We start from the raw sequence: 18,846 nt of genomic DNA, 5'->3' as shown, positions 1-18,846 counted from the left end.
CATAGCAAAGTAAAATTCCAAAATCTCAAGAAAATAAGAATATTTCAAAGGATCTATTATAAATAACAATACCCCACAAGAGCCAGTGGGATACCTCCTTCACCAAAGAATTACACTGGTGAGGAAATAACCAGCATGCTTGAGAAGCTTCCTGGTAACTGTCTTCTCTAGGCTGGAGAGAACAATGATAAGATGTTGCAAACAGATCTGAGCTTCTTAATTTAAAGGTATCTATTGTGATCTAGATGGCAGAAGCTATGTGGTAGAAATTAATTTCAGGAAGGTGAGGTTACCTTAACAAGCCACGGGTTGGGGTGAAAATCAATGTGTTTTGTGCCACAGGGTTCTAGGGAAATGGCTAATGGGTTTCAGATTCCCCAAGAATGAAAAAGACACTTAGAATACCAAGCTGCTAGCTGTCTTACATGGACAGAAACACGCTAGGTCTTGTGCGCAAAAATCCAACTTCAGTCACCATAGTGGGATTCATGATCTCTTATCCACTGCCTAGACCTAAGTATATTCACATATCCAGAGTCACATAATTTTAGGTGGAGACAGAGTCCATGAAACCTGGCCATAGCTGTATGCTATGAATTTTCCTCATTGCCATTTCAGAACCACCTGTGGCCATTTATGACAGTGACTGTGGACTGGAAGAAGGATAATAACAAATCCTTCCACAGGTTATAAGGCAGTTGTATTATATTAGCTCTGAATTGCCATTAATCCCTGGAAACCAAAATATGACTGTGGCCCCCAGTCCCATAAGTGGGAGCTTATGGAGGCCAAGATATATATGGAGACTTCACCCGAGCCCATCTAACAGTACCATAGGAATAAGTGCACTCAGTAATGGAAAGAATCCTTACATCGGTTCCCTGATCCAGGGTAGGAGGGCTATTATAAAAAGACAAGAACAGTGTTGTCTAATGCAAAATGAATCACATATATAATTTAAAATTTTCTAATAGCCACATTTTTAAAAGGTGGAATTAATTTTCATAATATATTTAATAAATACCATTTCAACATATGGTACTAACCATATGTGTGTGCTCAGCCTCTTAGTCATATTGGACTCTCTGTGACATTATGGACTGTAGCCCACCAGGCTCCTCTGTCCATGGGATTTTCCTGGCAAGGATACTGGACAGGGGTTGCCATTTCCTCCTCCAGGGGATCTTCCCAACCCAGGGATTGAACCTGTGTCTCCTATATTGCAGGCGGATTCTTTACCACTGGGCCACAGGAAAGCCCATGTGTATCGGTGCGTAATAGCCACAGATGGCTAGTGGCTATCAAACTGGAGACCACAGCCCTAGAACTGTCACTTCTTCCAAGACAGTAAACTAAAATTGAAAGATGCTGGGGTGGTCATTCCTACTACAAACCCATTTAAACTGTTTGTCAGGCTAATGCAAGACCTAGATGGTTCCATGGATGAATGAAGATTCAGTTACACTAGCATGGCAAATACAGAAGCAGTTTTAGCTATATTATCTTTGCTGGAGTATATTAACATAGCCCCTGACACCATGTATGGAACTACCAGCTTAATTTCTTTTAAAAGTAATTCCTTATCAATAAAGATAATCAGAAGCAGTTTGCCTTTACAATGCAGGGACAACATACTTTCACCATCTTACCCTAAGGCTAGGTCAACTCTCCTCTCTTTGCCATAATATAGGGCAAAGAAATCTTGTTCATCTTGACATCTCACATAACACCTACCTAGGGCATTACCTTCATGGTATTATACTAATTGGATTTGGTGAGCAGGAAGTAGTAAACACTAAAATGTCTCATTAAGATATATGCCAGAGGATAGGAGGTGATCTCTATGAAAAGTTTAGACACCTGCAGCACTGGTGAAATTTTAGGGGCCCAGCAATGCAGGCACGTGGAAACAGAGCCTCTACAGTAAATGATAAGTTTCTGAACCTTGTACCTTTTATCATGAAAAAGGAGGCAAAAAATGTGGTGCCCCCTCTTTGAATTTCAGAAACAAGATATACTATGTTTGGGTATTCCGCTCTGATGCACGTATTCGATAATCCACAAGGCTGTCAACCTTGAGAGTGGACTGGGGCAAGAAAGGTGTACTGGGACTGCAGTATACCTCTGCTGCAATGAAAGCTGCCATGTAGACCTCTGGCTCTAGGATCCAGCAATACCACAGTTTTTGGAAATGCATGTGTCAAGCAAAGATGGTGTGTGATGTAATTGCTGCTGCAGGATCGGAGTGTAGATCCCCAATGGAGGAAATATATGTGATCGTCTCAATAATGATCTGCCATTTGAAAAGTGCCTCCTAATTTGCTATTGGACTCCTGTTAAGACTGAGTATTAGGACATGAAACTCCAAATGACTGTGTGGCTCAAACTATACAAAATGAACTATATGTTAATCTGATTCAATATACAAAATAAGGTGTGCACAAAAGCATTTCATTATTAAATGAAATGGACCACACAGGTCTGGGAAGCCCAAGAATATAATTCATGAGCAAGTAGCTCACGTGTCTCTGATACCTGCCACTATGGCTTCACAATCTCTCACAATCTGGCCTCATGGGGTCTTCTCAATGACCAATTAACATAGGATAAAACTGCATGAACCAACCTGTGAATGGACTGCATGGCATTTGGTGCTAGCTGCAACTATTGTACTAGAAGCCCAATGAAGAGGGCTCCCTCTAAATCCTAGTGGTGAAAAGATAACCCCTCCAGCTGTACAGTTTGCATGTAAGAAAAGATAGATGAGGAAATGATAGATGGCATGGCCATATGGTTAAGCACTTGGAAAAACAAGACTGGAAGATTGGAGATAGAAGGTCTGGGGGAGAGTTATGCATATGTGCCTCTCAGAACTGGTACAAAGTGTGACAATGTGGTATCTTACATGAATTCCCTCCAGAGGGCATCCATTGTGGAGGAGGCTCTGAGTAGTCTGGAAAAGATTATGTGATGGGTGACTCAAAACAATCAGATAATCTATACGATGGGTATCAGATTCTTTACCTAGCTACCCTAGTGCCTGCTTAAGTGGCCCACGTACAAAGTGAAAAGAGGGGCAATGATGGAAACTCTACAGACTTTGACAACATAGATTTCCCCCACTCTGTGACTAATTTAACTGCCACAACTGCTGACCCACCACTTTCCAATGCTGGGACCCTGATATGGCACTGTTCTCCAAGGGGATCAACTGTCGATTACTGACTGGCGGATTACAATGAACTTCTTTCCACCTGAAGGAGGGAGAAATTTATTCTCATAGGAATTGATACATATTCAGGATATAGATTTACCCCCCCCACCTTCCTTCGGTGCTTTTGTATGCTCCTCCTCACCTGGATGTAACAGAATGCCTTTAGCAACCACTACAGTACTACTTAAAATATTAACTTTAAGCAGGAAATTCTTTTCAAGGCAAAGGAAATATAGCAATGGTCCCAAACCATTTCCAGATTTCACTAGCCATATCTCATGCCACATTATCCAGAATCATTTGGCCAAATGGAGTATACTGGCCCACAGTGGCATGGTTTATGTATGACTGCTAGCTAGGAGAAGTTTGAGTATGTTCTACAGGATATGATAAATGCCTAAAGTCATCTATCACCCCCATTGCCACAGAGCATAAGTTTGATTACAAAGAGGTAGTAGTGGCCACAATACACAAATAACCCATTTCAAGGGTTTTTGCTTCCTGTGCTGAAACCTTAGGATTGCTGGTTTTGGAGATCTCAATGCCCAAAAGTTTCCACCAGGGATCAGAGTTCTGTTACTATTTTATTGAAAGCTGAGACTCCTCCCTGCCTATATGGGGCATTTCAAGCTGCTGAATTAACAGAAAGAGAAGTAAAGTAGGCTATTAGCTGGTAAATTTTCCAGATTACCAAAATGATTTGGGGTTGTTGCTATATAATATGCGCAAGGACAAGTAAGTTAGAAGCTCAGCACATTTATTGGGACATCTCTAACAAAAACTTGTCCAGTAATTCTGGTTATTGAAAAGCTATAGTAATCCAAGGAAGAAAAGGTCCCCAAATAATCATAACATTTAGGAATTAGGCTGTGGATCACCCATCAAAGAACCTTGGACAGCCCAGGTGCTAAAAAAAGGGTGAAAGTAAGGGGAAGATGGAATCAGCAGTGGACGAAGAAAGGTATAATGGCCAACTTGACCTTTCTGATCAGTTAGAGAAGCACGGACTTTGGCAGCTATGTTTTATGCTTCATCTATTATGAACAGCACTGGTGATGGCTAGTATTTCAAATTCAAAGTATGTCTGAGCTGATATCACACCTTAATGAAGCAGTAGGTGGCTGACACCCATTTGTCCCTTTCATCTCTCTGTTAAACTCCCCTTATTAGGCAATTTGAGCATATCTATTTATATATCTGCAAAAGCCATAACTTAGTATACCAAACTGCAAAATCATAATGGCAATTATAGACACTTATATCTTTTTTTTGAACCTCAAAGTAGCAAAGAATTTATTTACAAAATTTACAGTTTCATAGGGAATGCCCTAGCTGTGAAGTGGTTAGGGCTCCATGTTTTCACTGCAGGGTCACAGGTTTGATCCCTGGTACAGGAACTAAGATCTTGCAAGCCATACAGAACAGCCAAAAATAAAAAATTACAGTTTCTTAGAAACAGCTTTGCTCTATGCACATAAACTTTATAATTATATTGAACCACATAAATTATGGTGTCTGGCCATGCCAAAGCCAATGTAACGGGCTTACTTCTGACACCATCTTTCCCTCCCCTCACTCCACTAGACATCAAATAGGAGACCCTAGATGAGCCATGCCTAATATGTGTAAAGAAACTGAGTATAGCTGCCCAGCTCAGTCAAAGACAAAAACCAAGGTGTCTTGACTTCTTAGACACTACCCACAGGGATAAACGTCTTAAAAGGGCAAAAAAGAAATCAAGGAAATAGAAATTGAGATGAAGGTTAAGTGCCTTCTGGAGGTGTCACCAGACAATGAACCTTCTAGAAGCAATCTAGCAATCACCAGGTAGAGTAAATGTATACATCAAACCATGATACTTAAAACAACACAATTTTGTAAATTTTGTAAAGAGTGAAATACATGCTTACAGCTATATTTTTGCCTCAACTTCATTCCCATGGAAAGCTATGTTTTGTATTAATATAATCCTTAGTTAACTGACTAATGCTTTAATAAGCCAGAGCTCATGGCCAGCTAAAGGAAATAACTGTCAGGTCTTAAAAGTATCTTTCAGTAAAGAATACTTCTTATAATAAAACAATACCACTTTAATATATAATTTTCACAGCATAATTTCTAAATAAAACATAACATGTCATGGTTGGAAACTGCCTTAAGTCAGGGAAGAGTATAAAGCATATACTTAAAATATTTTAATATTTCATCAATTTTATTTTTTAATCGAGTTAATGTCTAGAATAGTTTTACATATTTCACATTCATGTTAAAAAAACTGGGTAAAGCCTTAAGGATTAACAGGAAAAATGTAAAGAAAGATAATACAAGCATTGCCTCACAACCCACAGTACTCTGTCAATTTGTCAATGTAGATGAAAATATCACTTTCATGATATCTTCATATTAAAATTAAATTTTAATATGTCGTTATGAACAGAAGGAGCATATAAAACTGATGAGAGTATTCTATATTAATTTTCCACCTTTAACTTCTTGGTTATGGTAATTCATGCTAAAAGTCAAATGAAATTCATTCAGATTTCTAATCATTCTTTTGCTTTTATGTACTATATTCTGGCATTTAAAAAAATCAAACAGTCTAGATTTTTCTAATGATGATTTATGAAGCAGAGAAAAGTTTCAGAGAGCATCCAATGACTATAGTTTGAAAGTTAAAGAAACAAGGAGAGTTAAAATGAAATATAAAATACCCTCACAGCCAATTTTCTAATGAACCTAATATTTTCAAGTTTAAAATAGTTATATTTGACAACCCTTGAAGTCCCAGCTCAGGTACTCTATCAGTCAAAAAAATCACAGCTTTCCTCTCCTCTATGCTAACATCAACATGTAACTATATTTTTTTACTGGGTTTTCCATTATTCTGGATTAACCACAATTACTTCACTAACAACTATAAAATTTAAAAATTATAGAAAATTTATGTAACAGCTGTTTTCATCAATGTCTTAAAACTCTTCAGTTGACAGTACTCCTTTCTGCTAAGTCTATAAATCTAAAAAAGAAGGGCCAAATGCATCCTGCAAAATCTGTCAGTTATTCAATGTATAAAAAAAAAAATCATCTACTTCATTCTCAGCTATGTACCAAAGCTATAAGTTACTTTGAATTATTCTATAGCATACTTCTAAATTCCCACATTTTAGTTTTCGTCTTAAAGAGCTGGCGGCACTTACCAGAGTGGGTCCTGAGGTGTCCTGTGAGAGCGTCCCTTCTTCTACAGGCATAGCTACAGAAAGGACATTTGAACGGCTTCTCTCCAGAGTGTAACTTTATGTGTCTCAGAAGGTTGCCCTTCTGAGTAAAAGAAGCTCCACACTGGTTACAATGAAAGGGACGTTCACCTGCAGAAGGGTAAAGAGGTGGGGAAGATCAAGTAGGTTATGTGCCAGTGACTAATTGGATCTACAATGTTAACCAGAGCTAGTTTTCTGTGCTGAGAATGTCTATTTCCCTCCTATGTCCTCTAAACTTTTATCTTCCTCGAATTTGCTTTGCTAATACCAAAGTCTCAAACTTTAGGTCAAGTGCCATTTCCTTTCTTCATATAAATTTTACAAGATTCTTGTCACTGACTGCAAAGAACAACGATCAGAACATTGGCCCCTGGTTGAACCACTAGGCGCCATCAATTAACTGGTGTTACAGGTTTTTTTACATACAGTATTTCAAACCACAGGATGGCATTACTAATTTTGCATTAATAACTTCAATTTACAAATAAACAAATGGAAGTTCAAATATCAAAGCATCTGATTATAGCCACAGATAATAAGTACTGGAGTTGATCATGACTCTTGGTCAATCTGACTGCAAAATCTTGCTCTCTTTATTGTACCATGTTATTATCTCTTTAAAAAAAAAAAAAGAAACTTTGAGCTGAAAAGGACCTATAGTCTAACGCTCTAGTTGATCATTTTCTTATCAGGGGGCCAAAGAGATTCAATGAATGAACTGGGTTACAAAGCTCATTACCACAAAAATCTCAAAATAGAGCTTAGGTCTATCGATTTACCCAGTCACTAACAATAAAACCTGTGGCAAAATTTCCTAATAGAATCAGAAAAAATCCAAAGAAAATTATTCGTCCAGATATTTCCCGTACATATATTCTCTTTTTCTTGTGAAAATAATTTATTTGATGGGAACATTTTCTATTATTACTGATATTGCTCTAAAATTGTTTAAGCCAGAATTATTGGTTGTCTGTCAACCAATAGCCATCAACTGACTGTCAACGGAGTCATCAAAGGTAAAAACATATACTTTGGTGAGGGTGTGAAACTGGCAAGTAGGATCAAACTAATAACATCACCAAACCATCATGAACTACTCCCTTTAAATATGTCTATCTTAAGATAAACATAAAATTATAAATATATAAATAACACAAATATGTTAAAATTCAACACTAGAATAAGAATTAAATTAAAAAACAATTCCCTTTTGGTTGAACTAGACCATGTCTATACTTGAGGTTAGATAATGACTATAATTTTAATAGTTCTCAAAAAATTTTACACTGAATTGTCAAGTTTCTTATCCCTAGCTGAAACATTCATAATAACCGCGAATAATGAAACTACAATATATTTGGGGGAGGACTTTCAAATAATACAAACTCAATGATTCTTTTTATTAAAGAAAGTTAGGAGGGATAAATAAAATAAACTATGGTCACCTTCTAGCAGTTCCCACTGCATTCTATCATATAGATTATAAAGCCTAAAGAAAAACTGACAGATCAGATGTATCTTAAATTCTGTAATTCTTGCTCATTTTGGAATGTAATGAGATATATTAAAAAAAAAAAAGTAACCTATGTGTGTGTGGGTAGCAAAATTTTAGGTTTTTTCTTTGGACATCTTATGATGTAAGTTTACAAAAAGTCCCTATATTGATGGTTGAAAAAGAATTATCCACAATGTTAAAGCTACCTTAAATTTTATCTAGTTTAATTTCTTTGATTCATTTGGTAAAACTGAAAAATTAGCACTAAATACAGGTTAAAATGGAGACATTTAACCTAAAACCTTTCATATGATATCTTATAAAATAATTAAAGTTTAAACATAAATCTAATTTTGGTAAATTTTTTTTAAAATTTTATACACACAGACAAAACTTAATTCTTTGACTTTTTTCAATGGAATAACAGCCTAAAGGTTTTTAAAATCAGAATATTCTACTCCCCACTCATGTCATGGAATTAGTAATAAGAAGGAAAGAGGATTTTATTTATTTATTTATTTTTTTTTTAGTTTTTATTTATTTTTTATTTATTTATTTTTTTTTAATTTTATTTTATTAGTTGGAGGCCAATTACTTCACAACATTTCAGTGGGTTTTGTCATACATTGACACGAATCAGCCATTGAGTTACACATATTCCCCATCCCGATCCCCCCTCCCACCTCCCTCTCCACCGGACTCCTCTGGGTCCTCCCAGTGCACCAGGCCCGAGCACTCGTCTCATGCATCCCACCTGGGCTAGTGATCTGATTCACCATAGATAATATACATTCTGTTCTTTTGAAACATCCCACCCTCACCTTCTCCCACGGAGTTCAAAGGAAAGAGGATTTTATTATTGAGATTAACTTTTTAGAGAGTAAAAAAATAGCAAATGCAAATTACATATTTTAATAAATATATTTGATTTAACTTTTGAAATCTAAGGTTTCCCAGGCAATAACAAATTAGTGCTCAATAACTTTAAAACAAATTAATATTTTGAACAAAAATATCTGAAATCACATTTGCCTTGGGAAGATACTCCTGGTAGAATACTAAATTTGATTTTATTTAAGCCTCCTACAATCTTTGAGTTGAAATATTTTAAAATTCCTAATTTAGGTTACTGAATTCATCATTCAAAATAATGCTAATCTGAAAAATAACAGTAAGGATCACTTTTTAAAAATAACTGTTAATTCACTTAATTATGAGACTAATGACAGGGTAATTTAGTTGTTACATTTACAAAATACTCCAGATATCCTCAAATATTTTTAATAAGAATTATTTCTGTATTTATGTGATCATCTTAAAGGGGTAGGAGAAATGTCTAATTATAGCCAGAAACATTGTCCTGTTGCTGAGTAAGTCTTAGTGAGCAGGCGTTTGCTAATTCTGTTCCCATGGCCATGGGAAGGGAAGAAAGAGGCATGAGGAAGGTAATGGCCATGAGCCCATTTTTGGTAAGAGGAAAGAGACTATGGCAATAATGCACTTTGATTTCAAGCAAATGAAGCTTTGAGAAATAATGATTTTCCTGGCTTACATCTTATGTGTAAAATTATCTTATAATTAACTGAAAGGTTCAGTTGACTAACTGTATTGTGTATATAACTTGAAACAATACATCTCAGTTATTTTTTAATAATTTGATTTTCTTTTAATACATAGACTGAATCAGTTGGTCCTTTTCAAGTTGGTTTAAATATATATTAAACATTACATATTGTCTAAAATATATATATATTAATCACATTCTTCACAAGTAAACAAAAACAACTTTCAGGAGAAATTTACAAACTTACTAAACACATCATTAACACCATAGAGTAAATTCAACTCAAAAACATTAGGTAGGCTATTGTATCTGTGATAATCTTCCAATGGGTGGGCACCGAAGTCTGGATTAAGAACTCTGGATTCAGGAGAACAATTAAGATGTAGTCATGCAGCCACATTGTTGTTCATTTCCGTCCTAAATCTGTTTCTTTTTTTAAAATCAATCTATTCATCTACTCAAGGACCATTTTTATTCATTGAATGAAGTTATCTACTATTCTTATAATGGAATAAATTATATTTCAATATTTTATGTATTTTCATAAACACATTTCTAGATCTGAGTTTATTCAATTGAAATGCAAATATACATGCATCAGTTTACTTTGGTGAATCAAAGGCAGAGGGTATGCCTGTGTTGGCTGGAACCACCACCTACAAATACGAAAAATCTCAACTATGTGTAGAGAGGGCCTTGGAGTAAGAGAATGGTTCCACAAAGCTGCAATGGACAAAATATGGTGTTGAAAACTTAAGTTACAAAGATGAGAGTACTCTACCTCAAAGAGAGGCAAAATTAAGAATATTCTATATTTACAGTGTTTGTATCAATTTGTGTTCATGCATGAATTGATTTACTACCCCTACTTCTTTTCTTCTCACTTCATTCCCAGTGAAGAGTGCCTGGAGTATCCGATGACAATATTACCTGATTACCTACTAAAGTAGCAATACCAAAGAGGTAACACCAAGCCATGAATTGACACTTTAGTAGAGCATGAAAGAGGAAGAAAAAGAAGTGAATTAGAGCTGATACTCCATGTCATTTGAATAAATTGGGTGATTGTGTATTTTTTCCACTATCACTTTTATATTAGACATTCTGTGAGTTAAAAACACAGAAGCCTATGTTTCTCAAAGGGATTTAAGGATTGAAGACAGTTTCTTTTATACTAGCAAGCTATAAATAGTTGGTGAAAGGGGGAAGTTCTAAAATGAAGATAGTTCATCAAATTAAGGAGGAAACATTTGCTTAATGTCTATATTTCAACTTCATTTTTTGCCAATCTAAAGAAACACAAATAGACTTTCTATTCTCACAGTGCTAAAATGGAATTGAAAATGTCATGACCCACTAAGACACATAAACTGGGTCATCAGAAATACACATAAAAATGGCTCATTTAAAGACACATCACAATTTCATGGTTAACAATGTGTGGCAGGTAGCCCAAGCACCTCCATGAATTGTTAGTAACTTTTAACAAAAAACCACCCAGATCTGAGAAAAGTGTAAAAATTTCCCAATACTCTAATAATAAATATTTATTAATATTAAAAATTCATAGAGTCCCAAGAATATTTTTTAAAAGTCTGTTTAGTCTATTTTCTTTGTCTTTGCCAGCTGAGTGAATCCTAAATTCCCAGGACTCATGGAAATCTGTGTAACTATTTAGAAATAGTTTCCTGGTGGCTTGGACGGTAAAGTATCTGCCTACAATAAAGGAGACCCGGGTTCAATCCCTGGGTCGGGCAGATCTCCTGGAGAAGGAAATGGCAACCCACTCCAGTATTCTTGCCTGGAAAATTCCACAGACAGAGGAGTCTGGTAGGCTATAGTCCACGGGGTCGCACAGAGTCAGACACAACTAAAGCAACTTAGCACCAGTAGCAGCAGCAGCAACTCCACTTTATAGTAAATATCGAATGGACAGTATAGTAGGTGGGTAATTATTTCTGCATATAAACCAAAAATCCTCATGAAAGTCACTGTAGATACACTGAAACATCAATTGACCTAAATTTTCAACAGAGTACACTCAGATTTTTTTAATGTTCTTAACTCAGACCAAAAAGGTTTATTAAAAAGGTTACAAAAATTTTTCAAATATATTTTTCAGCCTTAAAATGAATATTATTTGCAATTCAACTGTAAAGTCATTCTACTAATTTTATTTAGTTTCTACATTGCTAAATGTGAGACGGAGACATCCCAAAGTGTGTTATCTCCCTCAATATAATCTCTCTGAGATGACGGGTATATCGTAACTTTGTGGATCTCTTCTTTTAGAACTGCAGTTAGAATAACTTCATGAGCATAGAAACAAAGTAGACTCATATTTTAGAGTCTTTTTCTCTTCTTTTTACTGAACATCATACTTAGCTTGATCTTTTAATTTTCTCCATGAGACATTACCAACAATTAAAAGAAAAATCATCTTTACTAGTAATACAAATATTACTATAAATTCTAAAAAATATTTTTAAAATATGATGCTATTTAAAAAGGAAATTCAAAACAAAAAGTAAAAATGTAACTGACTGTATGATTGGATGAGTATAGGCCCTGAAGTTGATGATTTTAATTAAGGTAACAGTGATTCTAATGTGTAGTTTTTCATGATAATGAGACTATCAGCCTTAGAGTATTGATATACGAAGCACAGAATATTTGAACAAAACCACTTTGGACGTCAGGAAACACTGAGTCTAGCCTCAAAATGCTCTTAACTACATAAGAGATGATGGATAAGTCACTTAACTGTTTTGGGCTTCATTTTCTTCATGAGTAAATGAGAAGTTTGGACTAAGAAGACGTCAGTTTTTCCAGGCTCTCTCGTGTTTTAAGCAACTACTTACTAAACTGATTACTTAGAAGTCTTTTAAATCAATGTCTTTACTATGATTTATCTCTCTTCCAAAAGAGCATCGTATTTTAAAATTCTGAGGGTATGACTTATTATTATTTTGCTCTATAATACCTCTCTGAATTGTAGTTAAAGCTATCATTACCTTTAAATCAAATTTCATATGAATTTGAAACTTTTTAAGAGTCAACGATCCACCTACCTTATCACAGTATCATTTCTTGCATTTACATCAAAAAGAACTTAAATCTTTTACCAAAAGATTCAAAGAGATTTAAATAAGGCCTTGAGTCTCACTGAGTTGGTTTTTCACGTTACTCAGATGTCTAAAAGTATATTAATCTGAGGTCCTTTTCCTCACCTCATTCTACGATTATACATTTCTACCACCCATTGTTAACATTCTACCCTATGTTATCTCCTTGCAGGAGTTATAGTTAAAAATTACAGGAAAAGGGTGACATCCTGGAACTGGGGAAAATAAGTATCTGCCTCCTATACAGATCCATGGAAGGCAAAGACTGATTGAAAATTGTATTTCAAGAAGTTAATTAGATAAGGTGAAAATGATCCACTATCATATAAATGCATGAGGACCACATTATAGGATAAACATTTAGCTAGCAAATTCTATTCTCTGCCCATGGGTATGGTAAAATATGTATAGGAGTGCAAAAAGATCAAGTTACACAATGAAATTCTCCTATACCTTTTGAACCCTCATCATATTATTGCTATATTAAGAACTGTGGAAACTGAATCCCAAACTTCTTTTTGAAATGCTATTCAGATCTGAAGACTGGAAGTCAAGACCCAGGCTACTTGCTGCTTTTCAGCAATCCAATACTAGCAGAATTCTGAAAAAGGAGTTTCACCATTGCCACCCCTGAATAAAAAGGAAAGAGAATAGATGTCAGGTAATATCAACATCAGATGTCACAGGCAGTCATCAGGTTATTCTTTCAGCTGCTTACCAGTGTGACTCCTTTTATGTACCATAAGCACATTGGGCCCAATGCAAACCATGCCACAGACGTCACATTTCAGTTTACCATTCGGAAGCCGGATTCCTCCCTCGCCTTGAAGCTCCTGGACTTTCCTGTTGTCTGCCACCTCGCTGCTTTCAATTAGGGGTTCTTCTAGGCTGCTACCCTCATCATGGCCCCTGATCTCATCTTCGCGGCTCAGGGGTTTCCTGTCACACTCTTCATCACTCTGCATTTCTAGCTTTACTGAATTTGCTGTAATTTAAAGAAGAAAGGAAGACACTTTGAGTGCATGTTATGTGTTGTCACCTACCTCTCTTTCCCACACGCTGCCATTCTGTTAACATGGCTGGAAATGCTGTAGGATGCAGCATATTCTCTACAGAATAAAGTCCATTCCTCATGCAACATCAGACGTGCTTTGCTCCAAGGTATTCCAGTGAAGCTTCCGTATGAAAGTGAAGATGACCTAGGGAAGCTCAAGGTAAACAGAATGATGCTTGATTTTTACACACGTGTTTTTCTTTAACTCAGGGATACACTTTTTAAGCAAGTCCTTAGACAACTGGTATTGTTAGACTTTTGAGTTTGTCACTAAGGTGACTGAGATAGGATTATGGAAAGGACAAGATGAAATACTACTTAATCCACTGAGCTACACCTCTTCTTAACATAACTACACACACACACACACACACACAATTTATAATCTCTGTTTTCCATTAGAGCACTTGTGTAAACCTGCCTTTGAAATGAGCAAGAGAAACAACTCGGGATGTTAAGCCAGCAAATGTCTTAAGACACATGAAGTCACCAAGGCAAGGCAAATGTTCTAAAAATCAGACTAAATACATACAGTCAGTTGAGAGCTATATAGATGAAGGGCAGAGTGCACAGAACTCACATGCTCTTAAGCGACTCTGCTTTTTTATTTCCTGTGTGAAAAAAGTTCTCCATAGAACATATTAGTCTGCAAATCAAAGTATTCCAACTTTAATCTATGCACACCAAAAAGCAGTGAATGACAGGAATGGCATAGCATGCATGCACGCACTTGTGACTGTTAAGAAATTTAATGCCTTCTGTTTGCTGTTTTTGGATCATCCCACAGAAAAGTTGGAATTGTGTTAGCACAGCCCTCATGCTGGATTGCTGACAGGGAGTCCTTTCACAGAGCAGAAGCAAGCATTAAGAGAATACCAGGTTTTACCCACTGATCTTGAAAATTTCTCAAGAAACCATATCAAAGTTACTAAGCAAAACAAATTATTTGGTATTACTTGAATAGAGGAAATATTTTCATAAAAAGGAAGTACATTTTTTTCTTACTGCAATTGTTTTCTTAGAGAAACCACCCTTCTCTGCCTCTTTCTTAGTTCTTATGATAGGTAGCACATACTATCAAAATGACTCCTCCATACTCCCTCCATGGAACTCCCCTGTGAACCACAGGCAGTGTGGTACAACATGGGGATCACTACATTTACTTAGGAGAACTGGCTTTGACATTTACTGCAGTGTAATCTTGAACCAGTTATTTAACCTCTGAATCTTATGTCTTTCATTTACAAAGTGGAGATTAATTCAGATTACAGAATAAAGTTTAAGCACAATAGTTTAGCTATTAAGAGCAAAGTTTCTAGCAGTGGCACTTAGTATTATAAAAAGAGTGTCACGTTGTGCACATTACTAAGTTCTCCATGTCCTCTACAAAATCGGGATAATAATGGCACCCACTTCCTAGGACAGATGTAAGCATTAAATGTCTAAATATAAAAAATGGGCTTATTATTATTTTTCTTTGCACAAAAGTGTTCTTTTTATTCCATAAAGCTTTTGTAAAGATCGATTAGCTTAACAGTACATAAACTGACCTAAGAACTACAGCCTTCTTGCTTCATCTCTAATAGAATATGTATATCTTGGGTTTTACCATACTTACAAATTAGCACTGCTTTCCTGGGTTTTGAGCAGAGTATGGAAAATATTTTTCCATCTTAATGTTTCCAATATGCTAAGATATTTGTGGCATACGAGAGGAATTTCAGGTGGTATTCCCTGAAGCATTTTAATTAACTGATTAAGAATTTTCTTTCTTTAAAGGTATTTTCTTATATATTTAAAGAATCCATTAACAGAGTAACAAAAAATTGATCATCATAAAGGACTAGATTTGGAAAAGGCAGAGGAACCAGAGATCAAATTGTCAACATCCACTGGATCATCAAAACAGCAAGAGAGTTCCAGAAAAACATCTATTTCTGCTTTATTGACTATACCAAAGCCTTTAACTGCATGGATCACAACAAACTGTGGAAAATTCTTAGAGATGGGAATACTAGACCACCTGACCTGTTTCCTGAGAAATCTGTATGCAGGTCAGGAAGCAACAGTTAGAACTGGACATGAAACAACACACTGGTTCCAAACAGGAAAAGTAGTACGTCAAGGTTGTATACTGTCACCCTGCTTATTTAACTTACATGCAGAACACATCATGAGAAACGCTGGGCTGGATGAAGCACAAGCTGGAATTAAGATTGCCGGGAGAAATATTAATAACCTCAGATATGCAGATGACACCACCCTTATGGCAGAAAGCGAAGAAGAACTAAAGAGCCTCTTAATGAAAGTGAAAAAGGAGAGTGAAAAAGTTGGCTTAAAACTCAACATTCAAAAAACAAAGATCATGGCATCTGGTCCTATCACTTCATGGAAAATAGATGGGAAACTGGAAACAGTGAGAGACTTTATTTTGGGGGGCTCCAAAATCACTGCAGATGGTCACTGCAGCCATGAAACTAAAAGACGCTTGCTCTTTGGAAGAAAAGTTATGATCAATCTAGACAGGATATTAAAAAGCAGAGACATTACTTTGCCAACAAAGGTCTGTCTAGTCAAAGCTATGGTTTTTCCAGTAGTCATGTATGAATGTGAGAACTGGACTATAAAGAAAGCTGAGCACCAAAGAATTGATGCTTTTTGAACTGTGGTGTTGGAGAAGACTCTTGAGAGATCCTTGACCTGCGAGAGATCCAACCACTCCATCCTAAAGGAGATCAGTCCCGGGTGTTCACTGGAAGGACTGAAGCTGAAGCTGAAACTCCAATACTTCGGCAACCTGATGTGAAGAACTGACTGATTTGAAAAGACCCTGATGCTAGGAAGGATTGAGGGAGGGAGGAGAAGGGGACGACAGAGGATGAAATGGTTGGATGACATCACCAACTCAATGGACATGAGTCTGAGTAAACTCCGGGAGTTGGTGATGGAAAGGAAGCCTGGCGTGCTACAGTCCATGGGGTCGCCAAGAGTCAGACAGGATTGACTGACTGAATTGAACTGAACTGAGCTGAAAGGATTAAAAATGAAAATTATGTCCTTTTCTACCTAAAGTTCACCCATTCCTCAGTTCTAGTCTCAAAATTAACCATCATCTTTGTCTTCTATTTAGAACTGTGTGTGTACATGTACGTATACCCATGTGTATACACAGGTCGCTCTTTTTACACAAATTGAGCTGACTTTAACTTTCCTTTCTTCAGTTAATAATATCTGTTCAATATTTTCCACATTAGTACAAAGAAATCCAGGCTGCCCAGGCGGCTCAGTGATATAAAGAATCCTTTGCAGGAGTTGCACAAGATGCCAGTTCCATCCTCGAGGTAGGAAGATTCCCTGGAGAAGGAAATGGCAACCCACTCCACCACTCTTGCCTGGGAAAACCCATGGACAGAGGAGCCTCGTGGGCTATAGCCCATGGGTCACAAAAGTGTAAGATACAACTGAGCAACTGAGCACATAGGCACAAACACAGAAATCTACACTGTTCTTTTCTAATACCTGCATAAAATCTATTTTACAAACATAATATATTCACCCAGGCTCTTAAGCTTATTTCTTTATTGCTATTATAAACATTATTCTATAATATACCATACAAAACTGTTAATCTGGAAAAAATTATTTTACTTTAGGCTTTTAATCTGCATTTTTTATTGTGAATGAAGTTGGGTATCTTTTTCATGTTTAAATGTGTTCTCTTATTTTTTTTTTTTAGAAATGCCTATCAAAATTCTTTGCCCATTTTTCCACTAGGTTGTCAGCCTTTCTCACTGAATTTAAATGCTTTATATACTAAGGAACTTAGCCCTGTGTATGATATATTTTGCAAAAACTTTGGTATATCTTTTTACTCCAGGGTATTTTTTTGGCATGTATGTTAAATTTTTTACATTTTGAATTTTAACATTTTTGTTAAACATAACATATTTAAGCCATAACAATTATGACTTCTGGATTCTGTATCTTGCTTCAAAAGTTTTTCCATATTCCGAGAAATTCTTCCCTTTTTTTCTGAGAAGGAGAACTTTTCTAATCAGTGTAAAAATACTACCAGTTACCCTACATAGTCCCATGTTTCATTTGTAACTGTCACATAAAGGAAAAACTAAGAAAGAAAGAAAACAAATGAAAAATATGACTTAATGTAGCATGATTTCATATACCAGCCTGTGAGCAAATTTTCCCGCACATTAAAGTCATGTACTAAAGATCACAAATTTCACGGCAATGCTATCACTTACATTCTTGAACTAGTCAACATCTGATAAGCTGCCTTTAATGAGTATAAAGTCTACCCACATTTCATTTTGGGAACTGAAGAAATGTATATCTAAAAGAAGTTAAGTCTGAATATACAGACCTCTTCAATTTCAAAATACTACAAAATTATGACTTGATGGTCTACTAAATCATCTTTGCCCTAGTGAGACTATTAGAATATGGACAGTAGAACAACAGTAAACATTAGTAAAAATGTCACTTAACAATTTATCAGGGCTTCCCTGCTGGCTCAGTGGTAAAAGAACCCACCTGCCAATGCAGGAGACACAGGTTTGATCTCTGGGCCAGGAAGATCACACATGCAACAGAGCAGATAAGCCCAAGTGCCCAACTATTGAGCCTGTGCTTAAGAGCCCAGGAGCCTCAAATACTGAGCACCCACAGGCCACAACTACTGCAGCCTGTAAGCCCTAGAGCTCACGCTCTGAAACAAGAGATGTCATCACAATGAGAAGCCCGTGCATTGCGTCTAGAGGGTAGCCTCTGTTGGCGGCAACCAGAGAAAAGCCCATGCAGCAACAAACCCAGCAGTAAAAAATAAATAAAATTTAAAATACTTTAAAAAGTCCAATTTATGAGATATTACCATTATGGTTAAAACTTTCTTTTCTATCTACAGAAGAACATACTTGAGATGAATATCCAAAAGCATGGATTTACTAGAACTAAATATAAAAGAAGTGGTAAACTGTAGTAAGAAACTAAGATAAGAAAGTTTTCTAAAGTGAACAATGCAAAGAAATAGAGGAAAATAATAGAATGGGAAATAATAGAGATCTCTTCAGGAAGATTAGCAATACCAAGGGAACATTTCATGCAAAGATAGGCACAATAA

The 18,846-nt window shown here is 36.1% G+C and overlaps 1 protein-coding gene across 2 annotated transcripts in view; it reads right to left on the bottom strand.

The window, feature by feature from the left end:
• IKZF2 (IKAROS family zinc finger 2) overlaps positions 1-18,846 on the bottom strand; it is a 173,451-nt gene that overhangs the window by 50,806 nt on the left and 103,799 nt on the right. For both annotated transcript variants that reach the window (XM_065930644.1, XM_065930642.1), the window contains 2 exons: positions 13,374-13,640; positions 6,412-6,579 (listed from right to left, as the gene is read on the bottom strand). In XM_065930644.1, the coding sequence (XP_065786716.1) occupies positions 6,412-6,579; positions 13,374-13,640 (435 nt within the window). The remainder of the gene's footprint in view (positions 1-6,411; positions 6,580-13,373; positions 13,641-18,846) is intronic.

This window comes from Muntiacus reevesi, chromosome 3 (genome assembly GCF_963930625.1).
Source record: "Muntiacus reevesi chromosome 3, mMunRee1.1, whole genome shotgun sequence".
Taxonomy (NCBI): domain Eukaryota; kingdom Metazoa; phylum Chordata; class Mammalia; order Artiodactyla; family Cervidae; genus Muntiacus; species Muntiacus reevesi.
This window is presented reverse-complemented; position numbering and strand designations above follow the sequence as displayed.